At 46.6% G+C, this 25,433-nt stretch overlaps 2 protein-coding genes across 3 annotated transcripts; both read left to right on the forward strand.

Annotated features, from left to right (window-relative positions):
* Window positions 1-1,456: 1,456 nt before the first annotated feature.
* On the forward strand, window positions 1,457-5,801 carry LOC102204579 (zinc finger protein 708-like). Its single transcript, XM_013907811.1, has 5 exons — window positions 1,457-1,687; window positions 2,328-2,472; window positions 2,582-2,643; window positions 2,719-2,773; window positions 3,047-5,801. The coding sequence occupies exons 1-5, from the start codon at window positions 1,559-1,561 to the stop codon at window positions 4,291-4,293; spliced, it is 1,638 nt and encodes a 545-aa protein (XP_013763265.1). The 5' UTR covers window positions 1,457-1,558; the 3' UTR covers window positions 4,294-5,801.
* Window positions 5,802-5,897: 96 nt separating this feature from the next.
* acss1 (acyl-CoA synthetase short chain family member 1) lies at window positions 5,898-25,017 on the forward strand. Of its 2 annotated transcripts, XM_005754251.1 has the most exons (14): window positions 5,898-6,378; window positions 11,157-11,253; window positions 13,357-13,556; window positions 17,372-17,547; window positions 17,624-17,776; window positions 18,772-18,919; window positions 19,896-20,033; window positions 20,187-20,279; window positions 21,420-21,532; window positions 23,215-23,341; window positions 23,420-23,547; window positions 23,789-23,852; window positions 24,150-24,271; window positions 24,553-25,017. In XM_005754251.1, exons 1-14 carry the CDS (start codon window positions 6,075-6,077, stop codon window positions 24,739-24,741), a joined length of 2,052 nt encoding a protein of 683 aa, XP_005754308.1. In that variant the 5' UTR covers window positions 5,898-6,074; the 3' UTR covers window positions 24,742-25,017. The 2 variants fall into 2 exon arrangements, with proteins under 2 accessions (XP_005754308.1, XP_005754309.1); XM_005754252.1 differs by lacking the exons at window positions 11,157-11,253; window positions 13,357-13,556.
* The last annotated feature ends 416 nt before the right edge of the window (window positions 25,018-25,433 follow it).

A 25,433-nucleotide genomic window follows, 5' to 3' on the forward strand; every position in this document is an offset into this window, starting at 1 on the left:
TATGTTTTATATCCATGGTTTTTGGGAGTCTGAGAATATCTAATGTTTTCCTCCTGTTGGTTTTTGTGTTTTATAGTTGGACCTGCTTGACTGAAACTCTGTGAATGTAATTTAAATGTAAGATTTCAAACATTTTATCATTATTATTATTAGTATATGCTTATACAGGTGGAGATTCAGCAGGGTGGAAAATAAAGAAGTATTTTTGGAATCAACTGAGCTTCGTTGTGATTTATTAACACAAACACTGATTAAAACTTAATTTTACACATCAGCTGAAAAAAAAAGAGGCACATATTTACTACTAGTTTTAAAAGAGCATCATTCTATAAAGTTTCCAAATTCTATATTCAGTTTTAACAGGAAACTTTGAGTACCATAAATGTTTAATTCAAATTTTTTGTGAATTGTTTCTATCACTTTTGCCACCCACTGACTTCCATACCTACTTAGCGGTACCCCAAATTAACCAGATAGGTGAAAAAATACAAATAAAATTCATAAAAGGCCAAGAGATTCACTAATCTTCATCTTTCTGTTATAAAACAAATGTAATGAAACTGAAGGATGAATTGAAAATATGATTTAATTCCATTTTAGGCATTGCTGCCGGTATTAGAAGAAAAACAGGCACCTTTGAAAATAAAAATGTTTTTATACCATTTAATACTGTTTTTTCTGTGTTATCTGAATTAAATTACACGTGTATCATCAGCCATCATGATGTTGTTTGTTAGAACGGCAACTTATCTACAGCTGAGAGGAAGCAGTTGGACCAGCTCATAAAGGCCAGCTCTGTGCTAGGATGCCCCCTCGACCCAGTGCAGGTGGTAGGAGACAGAAGAATCCTTGGACGGTGTCTTCACCCCACGCATGAAGCTGTGGCAGAACTGGAGAGCTCCTTTGGTCTCACCCTGCTGCATCCACAGTGCACAAAGGAGTGTCGCAGGTCCCTCCTCCCAGCAGCTGTTGGACTTCCGTCACAGCTCCCAACAAACTCAATAAAGTATTTACATCCTGCTGGTTTTTGCAGTTTTTCCATTTTTGCTAAATAGTCTGTTGTTGTTGGTTTTTAAGCACAAATATACAGCATTTTGTGCACCAATAATCCTACTCAGCTGCACATTTCTGTGAGTCCTGCTTTTTTAATGTTGGAAATCTGCCTCTACAGTCTCTTAATTGTTGTTTTTTTTTAAAATTTCATATTCTTTACTTTTGTGTGAATCTGCATGCTCCGCCTGTCCCGGTGAGGGACAATAAAGGATATCTCGATTCTATTCCATTAAAGACACATATTTACGTTCATATTCCACACTCAAGTAAGCCAAACTCTATTTTAAAATCATGTAATTTAAGGATTTTTCGTAATGTTTATTATCCAATGCGCGACGCCTTCAGTAGATTCAGCAGAAAATCAATAAATGTACTTTTATTCACTTTCCGCTTCCCTTTCCCGACCAGTGCCTGCGGGATAAGCCAATTACGTCACTTCCTCTATCCACATTAGCGGTTTGGTTGCTAAGCTAACTGGCCACTGAGAGCGGGAACTCCTAAAAAAATGGCTGATTTAAGCACTTTCAGGAATGAAGTGGCGCTCGTCGTCAACAGCCTGGCCAGGGCGGTGGTGACGGAGATTTTCAGCGCTGTGGAGGGAGCTTCTTTAAACAGACAAAGCCTCGAAGCCGAGGTAAGCCAGCCCAGCTAACTCTCGCTAACAGCTAGCTCAACTCCAGCTCTTCCGGTTTCACGTGCTCACGGTGTGCGTGCGAGAGAAGACGAAGAAGAAGCGCGAGGTGTTTAAGTGGTTTACTCACTCCCAAAGTCCCGATGTCATCATCCCGAGCTCCATTTAAAAATCCTCCAATTTTAGTTCGTCAATAATTTATTAACTCAGTGACACAAATCATTACAACCGAGACTACTTAGACCTAGAGCCTGAAAATTGGCTCCTCCTTCTTACCTGTGACTGAAATCTAAGCCGCCTACATTTCGGCATGTTTTAAGTTGGAAAGAGAAAAGTTTCGCTTAACACACAGGTAAAGACATTCACCTGCAGCAGGAGCTGTTTTTCTGCTTTTTCTGTTTTTCTGCTTTTACCTCACAGATTCCAAGTATAGGTTAGCGTTCAGCATTGTTTTTGGGAAATATCCTGAATCAAATATGAATCTTTTTCCCCTCATATGTGTGATCATGTGCAGACAGTTTTGTTGAGTCGGAGTGACAGTGAAGAAAACCTAAAAACAAGAACATTCCCAATGAAGATCCATCACCTATCATCAGAAAACATGAGTCATGAAACGGTGTGTGTGTGTGTGTTTTCCTCACAGGAGAAACTCGGCGCTCTCGTCGAGCATCTCTGTTTTGAAGCTGTGGAGAAAATCCTGAAGCTAGTCAATCTGAGCGTTATGAAGAGCGGCGAGAACGTGGGCCAGATGCATGATGGGAGTGAGGATGTTTCAGAGACAGCCGGAGGTCAGTACTCTGACCTCTGATTGGCTGCAGATTGAACAGCTGGGGTCCCTGAAAGAATGACACCACCTAAACGCTTCAGGTTGTGTACTTGCTGTTTCCTGTTTTGCAGGCGAAGGCGGCGGTGGCGCTCCCTTCCCCCCCTCAGAGCAGACCTACATCTTGGTTTATGAGGTCAGTGAGTGAGTCCAGCAAACTGCCAGAGAACGAGCGCTAAGCGAGCACTGACACCTGTCCTCTGTCTTTCAGAACGCCGCCGCAGACTCACAGTGTGCGCTGGTGTCACTGGAGAGTAACGCTAACGGTGAGAAGTCGCTCCTTTGATTTGTCACTGATTAAACCTGAAAAAGGTGATTTTCTTATCCACAGTGTGGGTGTTATGCAGCAGGCCACACCCCCGGACAGGCACCTGTTTGGTGAAGGTGTTGTCTGTAGCGTGAAATCAAAGCATCATGATTGGCTGTGACATCATATTTTCTCAGGTTACTTGATAGTTTTTTAAGATGTGCGAGCGCTGTCCGACTGTCCCGTCTACGAGTAACGTCCCGCTCACAGACTTCCTGTTGCTCTGTTGCAGGTGGAAATGAAAGCACGTGTGATGTAACAGGTCAGGGGACAGAGCTCTCCCCCTCCTCGTCTGCGCCTCAGGCCGATGACCACGAGTACGCTCGCTCGACGTCGCCTCCATCCAGCAGTGCCTCAGCGGCAGTGGGTGGGGTCAGGAAGAGGCCTCGCGGCCGCAGGAAGAGAACTCGAATCGTGGTGTCTGGTGAGGCAACAGAGACTCACCTACAGTGCTCGCACTGCGCCATGTTGTTTCCAAACAGTGAGCGGCTCGCCGACCACGAGAAGAAGGCTCACCCGGCGTGCTCGGTGTGTGGCCTGCGGTTCAATGGTGTCCTGAAACTGCGTGAACACGAGCTGAAAAATCACGGGCTGCTGCCGTACATCTGCGACTTCTGCCCGAAGAGGTTTAACCACAAGGCGCATCGCGACCTGCACGTGAAGGCGCGGCACACCGGCGAGAAGAGCTGCCACTGCGACATCTGCGGAAAGGGCTACGCCTGCGTGAGCGTGCTGAAGACGCACCGCATCACGCACTTCGACAAGTCGTTCATCTGTGACGTCTGCGGGAAGGGCTTCTACCACGCCTGCCACCTGACACGCCACAAGCTGGTGCACCAGGAAGTGCGGCCGTTCCGCTGCCCCACCTGCGGGAAGGGCTTCACGCAGGCCGCCAACCTGCGCAGCCACCAGGCGACGCACACTGGCGAGCGGCAGCTCTGCTCTATCTGCGGCAAGAGCTTCCGCTGCCTGAAAAACCACGTCATCAGCAAACATTCGCACGAGCTGCCCGCCGACGAGCTGCCCGCTGTCGACGCCATCGTTAGCTGCGAGGTCTGCGGCAAGAAGTTCCCGAACCCATCGCAGTACCGCGCACATCAGCGGAGCCACACCGGGGAGAAACCTTTCCACTGCGACATCTGTGGGAAAAGCTACCGTCTGAAGGAGCTGCTGCGCGACCACCGCTACACACACACCGGGGAGAAACCGTACCGCTGCTCGCTGTGCCCCAAGACCTTCAACCTCGCCACGAGCTTCATGAGGCACCGCAGCATCCACAGCGGCGAGATGCCGTACAGCTGCCGCGACTGCGGTAAACACTTCCGCCTGTTCACCTTTCTCAAGGCTCACCTGCAGACCAAAGCTCACATGAAGCAGACAGGAGCGCAGGGAAACGCCCCCCCGCCAATCAGCAGCATCGAACAGGAGGTGGTCCCGGACGGATCCATAATTGCTGCCCAGCTGGTGTCGAGTCTTTAAAGCAAAACGATGAAACCGTAAACACAAACGGCAAGTGGGAGAACTCGCCGTTTGTGTTTACAGTGTTTAAGAACTGCAAGAACTCAGCGGCCACAGTCGCACTCTGCACCGGAGCTGTGAGGCGTGGCGCCGCGTGGTCGTTAAACTCATATCTGTTTGGTAATAACTTAGTTATTACTGATGTGTCATGTGACGTCTGTTTATTTTGAAAACAAACTCAGATCAGAAATGATCGCCATGCCGAATTTCAATATAAATGAAGAATGACGTTTGCATTATTTGGGGCGTGGCCTCTTTGACAGGTGAATGACTGTTCTTTATATACAGTCTGATTCCAGCCCACATACACACAGACTTCCTCTGCACTTTCAGAATAGAGCGCCTGGAGTTTTCCCGTCTGACCAGTTGTCCTGCTTTGTGACCTTTGACCTCTGTTGTGTCGGCCGTGCCCCTCTGTGATAGCTGCTCATGTAATCCAGCTGTTTTCCAGCTGAACAGAGGTGAGATTAAAGGATCCAATCAGCAGATAATCCTGACCCTTTGTGTTTGAACAGTTTAATCACCGTGGCGACCGCTGATTGCCACTGTTGTCTCTGTTTACCTGTTAAAGACCGCCATGTTTTCCATGTCAGCGTGTCAGAGCTGCAGCTGTTAATCCCAGTTTCGATGCGGGCTAATAATTGTGACAGCTTATTGGCTGACAGGCATGCGAGGAGCCGCAGATTTAACGTGGACGTCGGCGAGCTGGTCAGGTGCTCAGACACTCACAGGGTTAAAGCTGAAGTGTCGCTGACAGCGGGAATCAGCTGTTTACGTCAGATTAATCGTGTCTTTTGTCATGTTTTACTGTTGTTATCCACACAGGAAACACTCGGCGCTAACTTCCTGTCTCTAATCTTTGAAAGCCTCGTGTTTCAGCTCGTCTCTTTATAAACATAAAGACATAAGGAAAATTCTGAGAATAAAAAAACTGGAAATGTGCAGATTACAGTAGATGTTTGCGCAGCTGACCAGCCATCCTGTGATACAGCATCCGTGCTCCTTATTGGTCGAGGCTGTAACCATGGATATCTGTCCACTGCAGACATTTCATTTTGTACAAATCCAGCAGCTTCTCTTCAGCGTCCTCGTGCTCATCGCCGGCTGAAAGACAAATCACCTCCTTCCTTTAGCTAAAACTGAGTCTGAAGTACGACCTCACGCACTCGATGACAAACGGCCTTCCTGTTTGACGCGTTTGGTCTTGTGTGCGATCTTCAGACCTCGCTCTGACATTTTAATAAAACACGCAGAAAGGAAGTTGTGTTTTGCACGCTCTGCTTGTTTCTGTGCCGCTTGCTTTTCTTTGCAAGCTCCTTTGACTACGATGACCTGGATGACTGAGAACCTTCACAGAAAGATTAAAGTTGACGTTCTGACTTTAATTTAAATGTAATATAAAAAACATCATTACGGGATTAAAAATGCAAACATATTTTTATTACATGTTTCTGAATAAATATGAGACAAACTCTCTAAAATATTAAGTAATAATGAGTGAATTCATTTTTTATTTAATTTTTTTACAAAAATAAGTTCAGAATTTCATTTTAACTCTTCAATCCAAAACTCAGACTTCAGGTATAATTATGTTCATAACGGATGCTGGAGCACCGAAACTCGGCACTACTGTTCCTCCATACCTGCTGCACCTGGACACACCTGAGGGGTGGGAGGGCCTCACACCTCCGCTCTGAGGAGCGGAGGTGTTCCGGTCTCACAGCTGACCGCTCAGGATCGCCATGGCCGCGCGCAGCAGGGGGTCCGGGCTCTTCTGGGCCGCGCTGAGCCGCCGCAGGGCTCCGGGACCCGGCAGGTGTCTGTCCTACCAGCCTCACGCTCCTGCCCCCGGGACCTGGAGCACCGAGCTGTCCCGGCTCTCCCACGGGGACCTGTACCGCCTCTCCGTCACGGACCCGGATCGGTTCTGGGGGGCCGCCGCCGCCGACAGGCTCCGCTGGGTGGAACCGTTCCACCGGGTCCGGGATTGCGACCTGAGCAGCGGGAGGATCGGCTGGTTCCTGGGAGGAAAGCTCAACGTGTCCGGTGAGTTTCCCGTCGATCAATAACCTGATTGATCCCGATATTTAATCCGAGTTCCTCCGTCGTGCTCAGTCAAACTTCCCGCTGTCGGAGAGTCGGTCACGTTTCCTGCGCGTGCCAGTCAATAACACGCTGATAACTGTGTTATTAATCAGTGATCGATACTGAGCGCAGGAGCCCTGAACTCCTCTGTGCGGGGAGCCAGTGTCTGCACCAGACTTCATTCAAAATGTGTCTGATTTTACTCGCCTGTGTGTGCGGCTGTTTGTGCGCTTCAGTCAAAGTTTGTAATGAAGAAAAAGCCGAACGGAGCCAAACTTCAGTCAGATTTTCTCCATTTTTAACTTCCGCTGTTTCCACACTAATCTCCCATCAATCAGTAACAACGGTGCTGCTGCAGCTAGCAGCCCTTCTGTTTTTACTCCTTGGCTTATGACACAGTCTGACCCTGATTTTATTGTTTTAAATGTAATGCTCATCGTCATTTTCTATGCTATTTTATTATTGTTTTTGCTATTTGTGCTAATTTTATTATTTTAAATGACATTTTAATAATCATTTTATTTTCCATTTTAATACATATATTAACTCATTCACTGCCAGCCATTGGCAGTGAATGAGTTAAACCCATTGACACATGCACTGCAATTGATGGCTATAGACGTCAATGGCAGTGAATGAGTTAATATTATTATTATTATTATTTTTCTTATTCTTTAACATGTTCAATGTATCACTTTTGGCATGTCAAGTGTTCAGCACTTTGTCTTCAGCTGGGGGCTGATCTGAAAGTGCTATATAAATAAATTGCTTGCTTGCTTTAATTACATTTACTGATGTGTTTAAATGTTTTATCTGATTAAGTATAAGTCAGTAGTTTTGTACCTTGATTTTCTCTGGACTGTGTTTGATGCTTTAGTGAAAAAATAAAGCCTGCAGGAAATGTAAAGGACTCTGTGGGTCTGCAGCTCTGATGAAGAGGCTAAATGAAGGTTTTGTTGTCACGCAGTTTGATCATTGAGGCCTGAGCTCAGTTTGAAACCTCACAGTCTCACAGTCGGAGCTGCTGGTGTAATGATGGTGGGGGTGTGATGGGGGTGTTCTTTTGTTGCTGATCAGTCACAGTTTAAAGCTCTGGCCCGTCTGAGTGTTTGTACGGCGGCTCCTAATGAGGCCAGAAAAAACTCACCAGACGTCATTCAGAAATGTGTCCGTTTGTTCTGTGGCTCGGACCGAAACACATTTAAAGGTTAATAATGGCTCTGCTTTCAGACCAAGCTTTATTCATGCAGACAGTCATGTGTTTTTGCACATGAATGAATCCTTTTAAACAAACGCATGTTAGCGATCATGTGGGCGTGTCTGTTTCTGTGTTAATGCATGTGAGTACATATAATGATCATAAAATGAAGGCAAAATTCAGTCCTGTGCCGCAGGCTTCTCATCATGTATTCACCTTTTTATGAATACGCACAGCTCCTCATGTGGTCGTTTGTTTCCGTTTTTTTACCACACCCATTACTTCCATGTCGCTGGGCGGAGCCACTGCTGCTGACTGAGCTGATAATGAGCTGTTGGCACAAGGAGGAGGCGTGGCCTGGAGGAATGTGCATGGCTGATAACACAGCGAGAGCTCTCAGTTCGGCCTCTGATTCTGCACACACTCACCTGGACTTCATCCAAACCGGATCAAACCCTCAAGTGGTGCCGTTTTATATTCAACAGGTCAAAGGTCACCTTTACTGTCACCTGATTATGTTTCAGACCATAACTGCAGAAACTGGTGACCCCTGAAGCTCAGCTCAATGTCATGTCAGTAATACACCTGTCAATAAGACACCTGATGAATGCTGTTCATAGACTTCAGCACAATCATTCCTCAGCACCTGATTGTTAAACTGAGCCTGCTGGGCCTGAACACCTCTCTCTGCACCTGGATCCTGACGCAGAGGCCTCAGACAATCTGGATCAACAGCATCTCCAACACCACCATACTGAGCGACTGTGGTGGGTCTCATCAGCAAGAACGAGTCAGCATACAGAGAGGAGGCGCAACAGCTGATGGACTGGTGTCGAGTCAACAACCTGTCTCTGAATGTGGACAAAACAAAAGAGATGATTGTTGACTTCAGGAAAGCACGGAGAGATCACTGTCCACTGAACATCGATGGATCCTCTGCGGAGGTCGTCAAGAGCACCAGATTCCTTGGTGTCCACCTGGTAGAGAACCTCTCCTGGTCCCTCAACACCAGCTCCATAACTAAGAAGCCCCAGCAGCGTCTCTACTTCCTGAGGAAGCTGAGGGAAGCCCATCTCCCTCCTGCCATTCTCACCACCTTCTGCAGAGCGACTATCGAGAGCGTCCTGAGCAGCTGCATCACTGTCTGAATGGTAACTGCACCGTATCGGATCACAATGCTCTTCAACGGATAGTGAGCGCAGCTGAGAAGATCATTGGAGCCTCTCTTCCCTCCATCACAGACACTTATCACACCTGCTCCATCTGCAAAGCCACCAGCATCATGGAGGACGCCACACACCCCTCACCGAGGAACAGCTTCTTCCCCCAAATCGTCAGACTCCTGAACACTCCGTGACTGGACTGACACAGTTACATTCTGCTCAGTCTTTTGCACATTTCTATTGCACGCTTGTGTCTAATGTTGCACTGTTGTTGTGTTTTTGCACACTTGCACTTCATGCAGTCCCGTGCTGATTGTCTGCACCAGGGTGTTGGAGGAACTCTGTCTCAGTTCACTGTGTACTGAACCACTGCACACGGTCAACATTACAATAAAGCCACTTCACCTGATCAGTAACACACCTGCAGGGGCAGGGGGAGGAGCTGGCTGTTTCTGATGTTCAGATGTTTCTGCTTCAGTGTTTGCAGCAGAGGTTATTGTTGCTGTCACTGCTGTGCTCGTTGATCTTTATTGATACGATTTGATAGAAATCAAGATTTAGTCAGTGGACTGTTTGTTTATTGGGTTAAATAAGAGTCAGCGATCAGACTGGAAGTTTCATATGTTAGCTTACTGTGTGCATGTTAGTGTGTAAACACATGACAGTAAGTAACTGAGACAGTGCTGTGAGTAATTACAATACTAATGGTTTACTGAGTATCTGCCTCTCTGCAGGGTGTGACCTGACTGCGTTTCTCTCTTTATCCTCCTCTGTTGTTTTTCTCTCTCTCATGATAATCCAATAATAATCCAATAATAATCCAATAATATTCCAATAACGCCGGCTGGAGGATTTCTCTCCAATCTGATTGGATGCTTTTCTTTTCTGTTCCTGCTCTTTGTTACATAAATGACTTTGTAAAGCTGCTGCGTGACAGGATCTGCAGGTTTAAGCCCATTTTCAGATTAATGTTCAATCAGAACATAAATGAAGACGCTCTGCATCACACGATGTGTTTGCAGCACTTTGCATCAGATACAGAATTAATCATTAGAGGATCTGAGAGATGCTGACGCCACAAAACACGAGGGATAGAGGACACAGGTGCAGCTGCAGGATTTGAAGGTTTCACGATAAACTGAAACCTGATGAGATAAAACGAGTAAATATAGGAGTGTGATGATGTTTGGCACACTGGCTTGAATCCTGTCTTCTTAAAGATTATTAAACAATGAAGAGAAACATTTGTTTCCTCAGCTTCAAACGTTTGCTTAGTAGAATTAATCGTATTTTATTCAGTCAGTTTCTGTATGAAATCCACCTCCGTGGCTTAAAATCCAGAAGCAAAGTGAGCAAAGTGAAATATTGGCGGTGTGATTTTCACCACAAACACCATCTCTGAGACTCTGGGAGCACTCAGAGTCAGACCAGTCTGTAAATCTATCAGTGCGTAACCTTCAGACCTCCATCAGACGTTCCTGTAGCTGCTGCATTGAGCCATCCAGGGCTGAAAAAGAAAGCCTTAAACCTGCAGTTTTTCTAGTGTCCAGCAGAGGCAGCGGTGAGTCAACATATTCACAGCCTGATACACAAACATTTCTGGTTTCTGTAGATAATTTACCCCCATAACACCTCTACAGGTGTAGCATGTAGGACTGACTATTAGGGGTGTGGCCTCTTTGACTAACAGGTGCCTCAGGTCGTAGAGCGTTAGAGAGTTCTGAGGTTGTGAACTTGCGTTCTGCTCTGGTTTTAGTTGAGTTTGATTTCCACATTCGTCACTGCTCTTTAGCTCCGCGTATTTCCAGGGTTTATTCCCTGTAGTTCCCAGCCTTACCTTGTGGGGGTTTTGGGTCTCTGTGGTCAGTGCCGTCCTGTTTTGTGTTGGTTCTGGGTTTTCTTTGGGTCTCTTGTATAAATAGGCTCAGTCTCCCCGTGCCATTGTCTCTGTTTGCCGTCCTCATTTGTGTCCAGCCTCGAGTTTTTGCAGCTGCCTTGTCTGTGACACGTTTGTATTTTTGGCTTTAAAAGGTTCACTTTGTGCTGTTTCTGCTCACGTTTGGAGTCACCAGTCTGCTAAATGATAACAAGGGACCTGGAAATGATCGGAGATACTGGGACAGTGCATGAAATGTTTAAAGCTTATTCTCCTGGTGCTGAACAAAAACTCAACACTTTTATTTTTGCTCCCATTTATCATGAGCTGAACTCAAAGATCTGAAACATTTTCTACAAAAACAAAGACCCATGACTCTCAGATGTTGTTCACAGATCTGTGTAAATCTGTGTGAGCACTGTGTGATCTGAATCTGATTTTTATGTTTGATAAAAAGTTTAGTTTGTTGAAGCTTCAGTTTGAGTCACTGTCTGTCTGTCAGTGAACTGCCTGGATGTCCACGTGGAAAAGCATCCGGACCGAGTGGCTCTGATCTGGGAGCAAGATGAACCCGGCACTGAGGTGAAGGTCACCTACAGGTAAGAACACCTGTTATCATTTAATCAGCTGTACTGATAGAAATCAAGCCATGACCTCCCTCTATGCAGATGACACCGCTCTTTATCTTATCAGCACGCAGCAAAGCCACAGAGGTGTTGGAGCAACGTAAAGGTGGAGCAGGTGTTTCTGCTGTGCATCTTCACCTGGCTCCAGAAACCTCAGCTGTCAGCAGCTTCACTTTGCAGGGTTTCAGTTACAGCTGTGATGGTCTGATTGATATATTCAGCTTAGAGTCTCTCAACCAACAGCATGGGAGCTAACCAAAGGAGATAACCAAATCCAAACACAGCAAAGTCCAACTGGAATAACATCATCTCGAAGTGAACAAAGATTACACAGCAAGGTCAAAGGAGCTTGCAAAGAAAAGCGTCTGGACTTCTTTAAGTTGCTTGAAGACGTTTCACCTCTCATCCGAGAAGCTTCTTCAGTTCTAAGGTCAAATGGTGGAGAGTCCCAGATATAAACCTAGTGGGAGTGACCCCCCACAGAGGGACAAAGAGACTGAGAACCTTCACAGACATTACACAGCAAGAAACACCAGGCAGGATGTAAAACTAGAAGGATGCACAACAGAAGATTAACCTTCAAAATAAAACAGGAAGTAACCACAATGACTCTAGAGCTGTGTCCCAAAACGTCCTGCGACTAGTGATGTGTTGGTCGCGAACGAAACGGCTCTGGGAGCCGACTCGTTCACTCTTTGAAGTGAATGATGCGAGCAGTGGGGGTTTTTTTTTCTCTCACCCTCACTCTTGCACTTTCTTTCCCGCCTCACTCCGCACGCAGGAGGTGGCTGGGGAAAGGGAGGTCTGGGCTTCTCTGCTTGGGCTGCTGCCCCCGCGACCCGGCCCCGGAGAAGCAGAAGAAAATGGATCGATGGATGGATAGAAGTTAGCAGGACGTTAGCTCGCTAGTTTCCACCTAAACATGATATAGCATGTTCTTTATGAAAAGTTAAAACGTACAGCTCTGCTGTCACTTTCAACATAAAGGAAGACAGAAAAGTAAACAGCAGTGACGTCTGTAGGGTTACTGAAGTTGGGCTAGCTGCTATATAATGATGTGCTACGTGACCGCTAGCGACACAGCTATGTTAGCATAAACACAGTGAAGCTGGAGGATGAACGCTAACAATTTTCCACTTGATAAAAGTTAACGTGAAGGCTCCTGATGGTTAGGGACAAATGCAATCGCATGGCAGGATGCTGTAAACGGACCAAACTTCAGCCAGGAGAACAACTGAGATAATCCATCCACAATACGAGGTTAGTCATTATACTGCTGCATGGGCTGGGCTGCAGTTACATCATAAGGGTTTAAAACTGAGCTTTAAAATGAACAGTGGTGATAAAAACAGAGGCCGACAGTGATCACTGACTGTTTTTAGTGGCTTGTTCAGATTAAACAGAACAAGATACAAAACATGAAAACATGTTAAAAACACAACAGCCTTAATAAACAGAGCAGTTTGGACCCAGGGTTCATACGTCATCACTTAAAGACCTGATATTTTTAGGGTGCTGCACTCGAATTTACAGGTTCAGCTTTCAGAACGGTCACGGTGGAAGTCATACTCCTTCGTTATGTCGTAGCCACACCTGAACCTGCACCACCCTAACCTACACCTGTCTGCAAATGTAATAGCCTGTGGTGACTGATTGGCCTTTGGTTAGGTGCCTCCAAGTTAGTTATCTCCCGTTTCCAGCCTCTCCTTCTGATATCCTTTCTGAAGACAGGAACTCCACTGCCAACTAGTGTTTTGGAGGTGACATTGACACAGCCACACCAAGCACAGGTATGCACGGAGTGGTGCCATTGAACATGACACAGGTTCAGCTCTCATCAGGTGATGGTTCTCACCAGCTGTTAATTGTTTCCTCCCATGTCCTGCTGTCTGATTAGTCCTGTTTTCTGTAAGGGGAGGAGCTAAAGCAGCTGGTTTTAGACGGATGATGAACTCAGACAAAGAAGGATTATTTCAAACTACGAGTCATGCAAAGCCACTCTTCCCTTTGAGAATAAATACACAAAGCTGGAAATAATCAGCCACCTTCATCATCCTCACTCTGTCTGACCTGCAGGGAGCTGCTGGAGACAACTTGCCGCCTTGCCAACGCCCTGAAGAGTCACGGGATCAACAAAGGTGACCGAGTGGCCATTTATATGCCCGTGTCTCCGCTGGCGGTGGCAGCCATGTTGGCGTGTGCCCGTATCGGCGCGGTGCACACCGTGGTGTTTGCCGGATTCAGCTCTGATGCTCTAGCAGGAAGGATCCAAGATGGTGAGTACACCTCTTTCATCATCATCATCAGCCCTCTGATGTCAGCCCCTCAGAAAATTCATTCCTGCCAAAGAGACGAAACACACAGAAGTCATTGTTGTTATTGATATTTTCATTATGATGAATTCTTTGGGTCTCTAAGGAAAGATGAGCTTTGAGGAGGTGAGGTGAAAATGGATGTTAAAGTTGTTTCAGGAGGTGCAGATCACCAACAAACAGACATGTAAAGGTGCTTCATTCATTCATGTTAGGAACGCTGACACACTGAGGGAGTAATGATTTGATCCACAACATGAACCAAGAACGCACTGCACGATTCCTCTGAGCAAACTTACAGATTCAGCAGTCCTTACCTGTTCCACAGCCCAGAGGAAACCTGATAGATGTCACCAAGGCTGGACTGGGACAAAAAATCGGCCCGGGCATTTTGACTAGAGACCGGCCCACCCCCGCAGGCTTTCAATTGAACTCAGTTACACAGCGATAAAAAGAAACAAAAAATGGCAAGAAGCTGTTGTATTATTAACTGCAACAGCCGGTCGCATGACAGCCACGGGAAGCCGATCGTTTTTTTTTAATCGGATTACGTCGTTGAAGAGAAATGTTTTAAGCCATGTTTCCAAAGTAAGAGCCGACGGATGGTCTGGATATACCAAATATAACGTCCCAGAACACTGCAGCTCACAGGTTAGTCTGCTCCAAGCATTTCCACACAGGTCAGTCTGCTGTAGTAGTTAATACGTAATTTTTCTTAACATAATTGGTGATATAGGTTACAAACAAGTCTGGCGCTGAACAGAAATTGTCGCTCCTTTATTTATTGTGCATAAATAGTGAATTGTCCTGACACAATATTGTGTTTCGCTTCTGTTATTATGGTACACTGACAAAAACATATACTTTTACTCACAGGATAAAACAGTTGTTTTGTATCACTAATTGTCCAGTGCGATTACAGCATACAATATTATTGTCACTGCTACATTTCTGTGATGCTACCAGAAATTATTTCCACTACTAATTAATTACCGTTGAACTCAAAGGTTATATTAATAAACGGTTAACGAATGTGTATTTATGAAGACTATTTGTGAGACTGGTAAACTTACCTTTTGTTCGTACGATGGTCTTTCGTTCTACACGGTGCATTTCAAGGTCCTGCACCCATCCGTCAGTAAACTGTACCTGGGCTTGTTGCAGTGACCTGAAGTTACTAAACTTCATGAGTGTATGCACTCACTCCAAGAACCGTATGATTATAAATCTGAGCGTGGTGAAAGTTGGGCAGCACGCTAACGTCTTTTGTCCACTCTGTGTGCTCGTAAGGGTCTGACCCTTTCACTCCTTTGATTTTTTCCTCGTATCTTTTCTTTGTCTTTTCGTCGAGTCTGTCTTTGTACGGACCGGCATTGTTCTCCTTTTGTTTTGTACATTCCTTTTTTGTGCGGCAAAGAAAAAACAAGAAGGTATTGGAACCGGAGAATGAACGTTTTGCGGTGCTGCAAATGCTTGCATTTGATGCGGTACTTGGATTGTTTTGCCACGAGTTCCCGGCATGCAATGCGCGAAAATCACGTGATTGCTAAACAAGGGGGCGGGTGCATTCGGCCTCCTTGGCTGTAATTGGTCCAGCCCAGAGTCGCTCATGACCAATTGGCCAATCCAACACCTTTCATTATATATACCCTTCCTAAAAAAAAGAAAAAAAGAAAAAATCCATCGGCCCATAAAAACAAAAATGCCCGGTGGGCCGCTGGCCAGTCCAGCTATGGATGTCACTAACCTGCACGCATGTGGAGCACAGCTTGAAAGGCCGGATCGCGACCTTTCCTCAGCCACTCGAGGAAAATCTCAAACACCTCATTATTAGAAACGTCGGTGTAAGCACGCCTGCAGTGCATGAAGTCATCATGTGACCTCTGCTGTGGGCAGAGGTCATCATCTTCATCACCACAGAGATGGTTCCTGATGATGCGTAGTTTGCTCCACATTCAGTCACTGAACAAAGAAGAAACCAGAGAAGAAGTTCGCAGCAGGAACGTGGAACGCACCTGAAACAAAGCAGGTGATGAGTCTCGTCGGGCTGTGTGTGAGACCAACAGAGCTTCATGAACTAGAACATGTTCCCGTTCAGATCGCGTCTCTTCAGCCTCACGGTTCCTTTGTGGTCACATATTTGTCGATGATGCCAAATAGGTAAAAGTTCCCTGTCAGGAGGCGGGGTATGGCTAGGGTTAGAGACTGAACCCTGAGCTTCCCTCGATCCTTCCATCAGAGCGAGCGGTACGAGTGTCGGTCTCCTAGCGTCTATATTGTTGTCGACTCCTGCACCGCTCACCGGTGACCATGGGATGATCACGGGTAATAAACCGTATGAGACCCTAATTCAAAGCTCCCGAGGGCATCCTAGATCCGCTGCTGTATTTCACACATGGAGTCATGTTAAACCTTTACCCTGTGGGCTGCTGCTGAACCTCACCTGGCTGAACAGGTGACCTGTATGCTGCCAGACTATTTCCTGCATGTCAGTCCCCCACGCTCTCTGTGCGATCTAATCTCTCACAAAGACTGAACATTTAAAGCTCTGACTGTTCGATTCCCGCAGAATCACACAGAGTCATTTTTAGCTTGTGGTGCGTCTGGTCTGACAGCAGGCGGAGGGTTCAGGGACGTGGAGGTCAGCCTCACCGTCCAGGGATGTGTTTTGGAAACAAATCAGTGAAGCGTGGCGTTTCAGGAGTAGCAATAAAACCCAACGGTCATTTGAACCGACAGCAGCAGGAAATGAGGAAACCAGCGATTCTTCTGTCCTCTGAATCTTTTTAGGGTTTCTCTGAGTTTCTGCAGTTATTTCTCAGTTTTTTTCTTGGTGCAGATTTAAGAAGCAAATCCTCGTCAGACTCATGCTGCTGGTAAATTTACCAAAACATATTTTTTCAGCCAATCCCTGCCTCCTTCCAGCATCCTCTGTGGCTGATGGCTGAATAAGCGCAAACAGGGCAGTGCAACTTTCTGTTATTGCATATTTGATGCTCCTTTGCATTAAATCTGGGATTATCTGCAGATTGTGAGCTGAGAGCGGAAGTTTGTCTGGACTTCAACAGTTTCTTCACATGAACCAAAACCAGCAGCAGAACACACTCGCTTTAGTCAGAGCCAACCTGACCTCCGACCTCTGGCACAGACGCAGCAACGTTTTATCACCAGACTCTTATATTTTTATGCAGTTCAAAGGTTGACTCTGGATCGTTTTCAGCCACAGTTTGACTTCCTGTTGACAGATTTTCACTGTCGGACACAAAAACACATTTAAATGTAAACATTCAGAGAATTATGATATTAGTAATCGTGACAATAATGAACATTTTAAAGCTGACAGGATCAAACTTTCTCTACAACCAACATCTGTGAAGCAGCTCAGGGCTCGGATTCAACTGTAAAACTTTCAAATGAGATCCAAACAGTGTCTGTGACACACACACTCACAGTCCATTCATAAAGCAGATTAACTGTAATACCCCTCAGAGGAACGTCTGTTAATGAATAACAACATTTGACGAGTGAAAAGTGAGTTTCTAAAGTCATACAAGAGAAGAAGAAGTGCTCAGTGTGTGCTCCTCAGGTAACAGATCAGGTGACGTCACATGTCAAACACCTGGGAGTGATCTCTGACTTTACTGATTCTCCTGAGTGTGACTGCGGGGAAACTTTTAAAAGAAGCAATAAAGTGAAATGAAAGAGGACCTGGGGTTGAGCCCTGAGGAACTCCACTTCATCATTAAATCATGACAAACTGTCCCTCTGCTGCTCTCCAGCTGGCTGTAAAGCTGTGATCACCTTTAATGAAGGTGTGAGAGGAGGCCGGGTCATCCAGCTCAAAGCCACCGTGGACGCCGCGGTAAAGACCTGTCCCTCCGTCCAGCACGTCTTCGTCTGTCAGAGGACTGAGACGCCGGTGGTGATGGGAGAGAGGGACGTCCAGCTGGAGGAGGTGAGATCGATACTTTATCGATACAATCTGAATATTGAATTGTTGATCAGCGTTTGAGCTCCGTGTCGTGTTGCAGGCGATGTCCTCTCAGCCGGCCGTCTGTGCCCCCGAGGCTCTCGACAGCGAGGACCTCCTCTTCCTGCTCTACACGTCGGGCAGCACGGGCAAACCGAAGGGCGTCGTCCACACACAGGCGGGATACCTGCTGTACGCATCCCTGACACTCCAGGTACTCGTCCTCTTCCTAAAATGTTCTGTATGGAGGTTCTGAGGAACGTCAGCAGGAGAACGATATTTCATATTTCCAGGGCAAAAATCTTTAGGGCAGAGTTCAGGTGCAGAGGTCAGTGCAGGTTCTCCTCTCTGGCGTCAGGTGCCAACTTTTGATTGGCTGCAGGCATGATTTCTATGTCAGCGACTTGAAACCTGTTCTAACGATGTTTGCAGAGTTGAGAATAACTGAGACGTTGTTCTCAGTGGGGGGGGGCAGGGGGGGTTCTCCTCCCTCCCTCACCCTCCTCTGGCAGGATGTTTGATAAAGTTTCGTGTTTTTGAATGGGCTGTTTGTGTCCTTGAAGACAAAGCAGAGCAATTACATAACAGGCCTCACCGGTGAGGAGGAAGAAGAGGGTGATGATGAAGAGCGAGCCTGCCTCTGAAAAGCTTTAAATTAGCCTTTATTGAGACATCCGCTTCCTCTGCATGTGTCACATGATGACCTGATGTTGTTGTTCATGATTGAATATAAACATAACCCCCCCCCCACACACACACACACACACACCTCCATGTCTGCCAAATATTTATCAGTGCTAATTTCTAAAGCTGCTTAGCGGCTCAGAGTTTTTGGCTCGCTGGTTGTTTGGATGTGAAACAGAACAAAAGCTGATTTATGTGAAAAAGGAGCGACGAGCACTAATGTGTGTGTATGGGGGAGGGGGTGTGTTTGTGGTTGAAACGCTTCAGATCAGCTGCTTCAGCCGCTCAGCTACAAACACTTTTCATTTAATGTGTCACACTCAGTTTATATGTGGAGCACCAAAAGTGCCAAATTTACTCATAAATGACAGAACAAATGTGTCTATTATCCTTTATTCTTTATTCTCCAAAAGTTGATTCTGTTCATCTGGACGTAGCGTTTTGTGGGAGAAACGTTTCGTCACTCATCCAGGTGACTTCTTCAGTCTCAGCTGACTGCAGGTTTCCCCGACCTTATTGTTACAGCACGTGTTTGATTACCGGGACGGTGACGTGTTCGGCTGCGTGGCAGACGTCGGCTGGATTACGGGACACAGCTACGTGGTGTATGGCCCGCTGTGCAACGGCGCCACCACCGTCCTGTTTGAGAGCACACCTGTTTATCCAAATCCAGGTAAGAGTAACACGTGAAGCTCATGAAGCTCCGCCCTCTCCTCACAGGTGACCTCAAGGAAGTACAACCAGGTGTTCTAGGCTTTAGTGACTCATTAAAGGTGTTTTATTACCTGCACAGGCAGCTTATCGCACCTCCATTGTTTTATTACCGTACTTCCTCTGTTTTCTCAAACATCTGTGACCTCAAAGAGGCGCCACAAGGTGAATGTGATTTTATAGTCATGTTGTGGTCTTGTTTGATAGGTGCAGAAGTAAGTGTAAGTGTTAGTAAGTACTCCAGACATTTAATCCCCAGCTGTGGTTTATATTCCTCTTAATTATTTTAAATACATTTTATTTAATTTATATAGCATAAAATCACAATACTCACCTGAAGGGTGATGTAAGGTAAAGACCCTGAGGTGCTCCAGTATCCAGGTGTGATACATAATCTTTCAGGGTATTTCTGCAGTTTTAATTCCTGTTGGGGATGCCCATTGGAAATCAGCGAGGAGGCGTCCTGGTCAGATGATGAACGGGGAGAGCCTTGGAGTAGAACAACGGCTCCTCTGCACTGGTCTCTTTGGTTGTCGGCTGCGGTGGTTCACACATCAGGGGTTCAGGCATCTCATCTGGCCTGGGAACACATCAGGATCTCTGAGGAGGAGCTTCTGGGGAGAAGGACATTTGGAATATGGATGGATGGATGGCGTGCAGATGGATGATGGGCGGATGGATGGATGGATGATGGGTGGATGGATGGATGGCGGGCAGATGGATGGATGTTAATGGAGTGATGAATGTTAGACTACTGTGGATTTTTTACCCCTTGGTTTTGACTGCAGGTGTTTGGTGTCTCTGTTTCAAACAAAGTTTTAATACTCGACATGTTTTCAGCTCAGTCATGTGACTGAAACGTCATGTGACTGAGCTGAAAGCATGTCGTGTATTCTGTATTTCATATTTCCACATGTTCGTTTCTGTGGTTCCTTCAGGCAGGTACTGGGAAACCGTCGAGCGTCTGAGGATCAGCCAGTTTTACGGCGCTCCGACAGCTTTGCGACTGCTTCTGAAGTACGGCGAGAGCTGGGTGAAGAAGTACGACCGCTCGTCTCTGAGGACGCTCGGATCAGGTTGGACGGTTTTATCAGATTTCAGCCAAAATATCAGATCTGAGTGTTCTGGGGAGAAATATCTACGCACTACATGTCAACAAAGTTAGTTTTATAACCTGAGTTTCATTATTAAACTTAGAAGTACTAACGTGTGTGTGTGTGCGTTTACAGTGGGAGAGCCCATTAACCACGAGGCCTGGCACTGGTTTCACAGTGTTGTGGGAGAGGGGCGGTGCCCTTTAGTGGACACCTGGTGGCAGACAGGTGAGACTCAGCCACACACTGTTATCAGCCAGTGCTCACCTGACTTTTGCATGATTTCTAATCGTTGATGAACGATAGCGCCGGGGTTTCCAGGCCTTTGGTTGGTTCATAAAAATGATTAGTAGCAAAAATAAAGCCTTCAGTCTTACCTAAGCTCAGCTGTGAGAAGCAGCAGAACGATGGGGCTCAGGTGTGTCTCTGCTGCTCGACGGCCCAGAGGCAGGGCTGGTCTGGCCAGGTCGCACACACAGGTGTGCCGAGTGGGCGTTCCCTGTCACAGCCGAGGCGTTCGCTGCACAAGGGTTTAGAGGGAAACGGCACGTTGTTTATTTACAGTTTGAATCGACGATTTGAAGGTGTGAGCAGCGTCTGCGGGTCCTGAAATTATGACAACAAACACTGGAAATATTCTTGATCGCATCGTTGCTCACACATTTAGAAAACATGCGCTAGCTTTATTATTAAGTTTCATTTCCAAGAACTCAGAAAGTCATACGTAGAGCGTCTGAACCTGATTCCTTCAGCTCGGTTTACGAGGACGAAATTCGCTGACTGTTTCACTGACGGCTCCACAACCGTTGATTTCACGGAAACGTTACCAAATTCAATTAAAAACAGTGTGCCTGGGTGTTTGCTGTGGAGTCGGCGGTCGGGTTTAATTCCTGGAAGTTTTCTGGTCTCTTTGTTTGTGGCGCTGATCCGACTCTAAGTCCGTCTGATTCTCTCTTTAGTGAAGCCTTTACCCTAATTTGAACGATTAGCAGCGGAACATCTGCAGCTCTGCAGAAAATGAATTAAGATCAAATCCTGCACACTTTATGCCCCGACCCCCCTGCAGCCTCACAGAAACCCCCCCCGGGATGAGACGGTGCAGGATCACCGACAGCAGGGCGCGTGTGACCTAATTCCTCGACAATCACGACACCGAGTGTCCGAGAGTGTGTTTTTAAATCGGACTTTAAACTCTCTGCCAGCTGCTTCTGACTCTTAAAAGGAGGAAAATCCCAATAAATTAAGAAATTAAAGGAAATTAAAGCTGCAGTCAGAGGCGACCTCTGAGGCCATCTGGTGGTGGCGGGGGGTAGAAAGCATGTCCTCTGTGATAACCTCACAGCGGCGTGATGTTTCTGTCCCCCCCAGAGACCGGCGGAGTCTGCATCGCCCCACGCCCGGCTGACGAAGGAGCGCGCATCATTCCAGCGATGGCCATGAGGCCGTTTTTTGGTATCCAGCCCGTCCTGATGGGAGAGAAGGTGAGCTGCTGTCTCTGCTCTTTATATTGTACCTGTGTTGACTTAACACTGCCATGCATCCGGCAGGCAAAGAAGCCACGCCCCCAGTCATGCTAACGTTCAGCCTAATACAATTCAAACAGGCGATTATCATGAAACTCTCACTTACAATGAAACGATCAGACGAGCACGCGTGACGAGCTGAAGGGTCACGCGGCAGATAAATAAAACACAGACTTCAGTGTTCCAGCCTGGGAGGAGCTGTTAGGGTCATATGGGTCCAGGTGTGAGTCGGGGCTCAGTCACCTGGGAGGGGGTCTCGGGACCACCTCTGAGGTGACAACACTACAGGTTGCATACCTGGAGGTATCTGGCATGAGAGGGGAAGCGTCTTTAAGAACCCAAACAAAGAGGTTAAGGTGGGCTCATCGTGAGCCCCATGAACCTGTGACCTGTGACCCCGGTTGACCTTCAGAACTCGAAGCATCATACAAAGAACAGAATCGATTCAGATGACGCGTGACGATAAAACTGTTTGCAATGAGCAGCAGGGGGCAGCTCCGCAGGTCTGATCATCTGTGAGCATCCTGTGAGTGACCTCTGACCTCAGCGACCGTTTTAATGATGAAACAGGAAGTCCATGTTGGTGCCAATGGTCCCGTCAGAGTCAGAGAGGAGCAGGAAGCATCATTATGAAGCAGCTGTTCAGAGACAGACCTGCTGATGAAGCTGTTTGCAGCCTCACATCAATCCTGCGTCTCATTAACCGCGCTCAGACCTTCAGATGGACGAGCCTTCCAGTGACACCCTCTCTTTAATCTCTCCATTAAGACGGCGCCGCAGCATCTGTTTGCTTTGATTAACAGACTTTCGGACTCCGATCGCCACGTCTCCAAATTAATTATCCGCTCGTTAAAGAGGCGTAATCTGCGGATGTTGAGGGTTTTTCATCAGAGAGGACTCAATTAGATTAGACCTCCTTCAGCTCCTCATCCTCGAGGTCACTTTCACTCCAATCCTCTCAGAGTTTAGCCGCTGGTTGTCCGGGATTTAACCGGACCACTTACAGTGGCGTCGCTGTCAGGGTGGAGACGTGAGACGTTAGAGAGCAGAATGAACTGGAGGGGACCCGTTCCCTGTTTTCTGAGTGTCTGAGTTGTTTACTGGAAATTGTTCAATAACATTAAAAAGTCTCCAGCAGCACAGACACGCTCCACGGGTCCAGTTCAGGGTGGAGCTAGCATCCACCTGTTAGTCAGAGAGGCCACGCCCCTAATAATGCAAACTTTAGTCCTTCATACAGTAAAAAACAGGTTCCTGTATCAGGCTGTAACCATGGGAGTCTGTGGGGATCACTCCTGCCTCTGCTGGAGGTTAGAGAAACTGCAGGTTTACGAGGTTGAGAAATGGAAATAATTCAAATAAAAATAACTTGAGTGGTCTTCGGTCTGTTAACCTTCTTTGAACGATGTCAAGAGCTTGTAGCTGCCAAACAAACTGCTTGTTGTGATGTTTGTTGTTTTTAGTTTTTTTAAAGTGTGGCTCTTATCAGTTTTGAGGGTGAGCCGAGATTTGACTTCCTTCTTCTTTGGCTGTGAGAAATAAAACTGCATAGACTGCAAAGAAGCACATGTTATCAGCTGCTTTTAAACTGGCCTCTGTCATCAGTTTGTGTGTCCTGCTGTTGTGTTGTTGTTGACCAGGGCGAGCAGCTGTCAGGTAACGACATCACCGGAGCGCTGTGCATCAGTCAGCCATGGCCGGGGATTGCTCGGAGCATCTTCGGCGACCACCAGAGATTCGTCGACACGTATTTCAAACCGTATCCTGGTCAGTGCTACAGCGTAAACCCTGGCCGTCTGTAGTTTTGTAGAGTCACCGTCTGAGAGCCGCGTTTTTTTATTTCAGGGTTTTACTTCAGCGGCGATGGAGCCTACCGCTCAGAGGACGGTTTCTACCAGATAACGGGCCGCATGGATGATGTCATCAATGTGAGCGGTCACCGCCTCGGCACGGCTGAGATCGAGGACGCTCTGGTGAGACGCACACAGGCCTCAGAAACGTGCCGAGTAGTACTCTCTTTAAACCTTTGAGCACATTTGAAGGATTTTGAAGGATCTGACCCCGAGGTCAAGGTCACAGGTCAAGTTTTCTGAAAATCACGTGGAAGCCATCAGTCGAGAACGAGGCGACGTAGGAGATTGATATGGATACCACAGGTGCATCTTCAATATTTGTGATTTCGAGCGGCTGACACGCATGTGCTCTTCCCTGCAGGACGAACATCCAGCTGTTCCAGAAACAGCTGTCATAGGAATCCCACATGACATCAAGGGAGAAGGTAAGGACACGAGGAAGGAGGGAAGGAAGGGGAGAGATGAAAAAGCCTGATTGGTTTTATTAATGATGATGACATCAAGCGCATGAGACTCTGCTGCCCCCTGCTGGGCCGTCACTGAGTCTGCAGGCAGAGTCAGAAACGTAGAGAAACAAGTCAGAGTGCTGAGGGGCAGTGCAACTGTCCAGTCATTAGATTTAGGTCTGATTCCAGATGTTTGTCGAAGTTTACACTGAGTGTGTGTGTGTGTGTGTGTGTGTGTGTGTGTGTGTGTGTGTGTGTGTGTGCGCGCCCCCTCAGTGCCTTTTGCCTTCGTGGTTTTAAAGGAGGACCTCAGTGATGACGCTCCCGCCGTGCTGCAGCAGCTCAGAGACCTCGTCGCCACCAAGATCGCCAAATACGCCGTCCCCGAGCACTTCCTGGTCAGTGTGTCTGAACTCGCCTCCACACCCCTCAGCAGGAAACAGGAAGTACCAGAAACAACAACAAACAGGAAGATTTACATAAATATTTAGCTGTGATCTGGAATATTTACATTCATATATTCTGATTGTTTCCTGCTTCGGTCCGTTTTACAAAACCAAAACGTTTTTCTTCTTCTTCATTTGTAATTTGTCGGTTGATTAAATTATTGATCACATTATTTGCTGGCGTTCAGCTATGTCGTCCAATCAGAGCTCAGTTTGCCACTCTTGTCTGTCAGGTGGTGACGCGGCTGCCGAAGACCCGCTCAGGTAAGATCATGAGGCGGATCCTGAGGAAGGTTGCCATGGAAACAACTGAGGATCTCGGCGACGTGTCGACTTTGGACGACCCGTCCGTTGTCAAGGAGATCATAGAGGCCCACGAAGCGTACAGAAAGCAGAGACAAGAGGAGAAGAAGAAGAAGTAGAAGAATTAGGAGGGAGGTGGGCGGGGTGTCACGTACAGGTGAAGGCTCTGCTCCAATCAGGAGCAGTGCGGCAGTCAGTGCCACTGCTGATTGGAGGAAGAAAGACGCCGAGACACTGAGGGCGGTTTTCTCTCGTTACCAATGGATCCAACTTTTAAATGATTTTATTTTATTTCTTCATGTCATCTTAAATTCAGCACATTTATAGTCTGAAATCTCAAACTGTGCAATTAAGCAATGATGATGTAAATACACAGAAATAAACAGTAAACGTTCCCATCGGTCTGGTGCTTTTATTTACTTAAGGTTGGAACAACATCAAATTAGTTTTAACCATAAAACAGTAAAGATCTTAAATCTGTTTCAGATTCTGTAAATTTGACTTTGTAAATAAAAAATATCTATACAGACAAAACATATGATCAAAAATAAGAATTCTCAGCTTTCTGGGTGTAAGGGGAAGACTTTTCTTGTTTTATTATTATTAGTTACAAGATTTTAGATATATATCTTTGCATTTCAAAATGAAATATAATGCAACAAGATTGTAACAGCAGTAGGAAAGAGCAGTAACAAGAGTAGGACAGCTAAGCTAATTATGGCTAAACATTTGGAATTTAGTGAAAGCAAAAATGGACCTTGCAAAGATGGATAGGTTTATTTAGAAAGTCAGCTATTTACATTTAGTGTTC

This window comes from Pundamilia nyererei, unplaced genomic scaffold, assembly GCF_000239375.1.
Source record: "Pundamilia nyererei isolate P.nyererei 1_Seehausen unplaced genomic scaffold, PunNye1.0 scaffold00528, whole genome shotgun sequence".
Taxonomy (NCBI): Eukaryota; Metazoa; Chordata; class Actinopteri; order Cichliformes; family Cichlidae; genus Pundamilia; species Pundamilia nyererei.

Bases quoted from the DNA above. Each gene is read 5' to 3' on its own strand.
- LOC102204579 (XM_013907811.1), top strand. From the start codon at position 1,559: ATGGCTGATTTAAGCACTTTCAGGAATGAAGTGGCGCTCGTCGTCAAC. The intron at 2,473-2,581 runs GTCAGTACTCTG...CCTGTTTTGCAG, and splicing joins TGTTTCAGAGACAGCCGGAG to GCGAAGGCGGCGGTGGCGCT. The intron at 2,644-2,718 runs GTCAGTGAGTGA...TCTGTCTTTCAG, and splicing joins CCTACATCTTGGTTTATGAG to AACGCCGCCGCAGACTCACA.
- acss1 (XM_005754251.1), top strand. From the start codon at position 6,075: ATGGCCGCGCGCAGCAGGGGGTCCGGGCTCTTCTGGGCCGCGCTGAGC. The intron at 20,280-21,419 runs GTGAGACTCAGC...TGTCCCCCCCAG, and splicing joins GGACACCTGGTGGCAGACAG to AGACCGGCGGAGTCTGCATC. The intron at 21,533-23,214 runs GTGAGCTGCTGT...GTTGTTGACCAG, and splicing joins CCGTCCTGATGGGAGAGAAG to GGCGAGCAGCTGTCAGGTAA.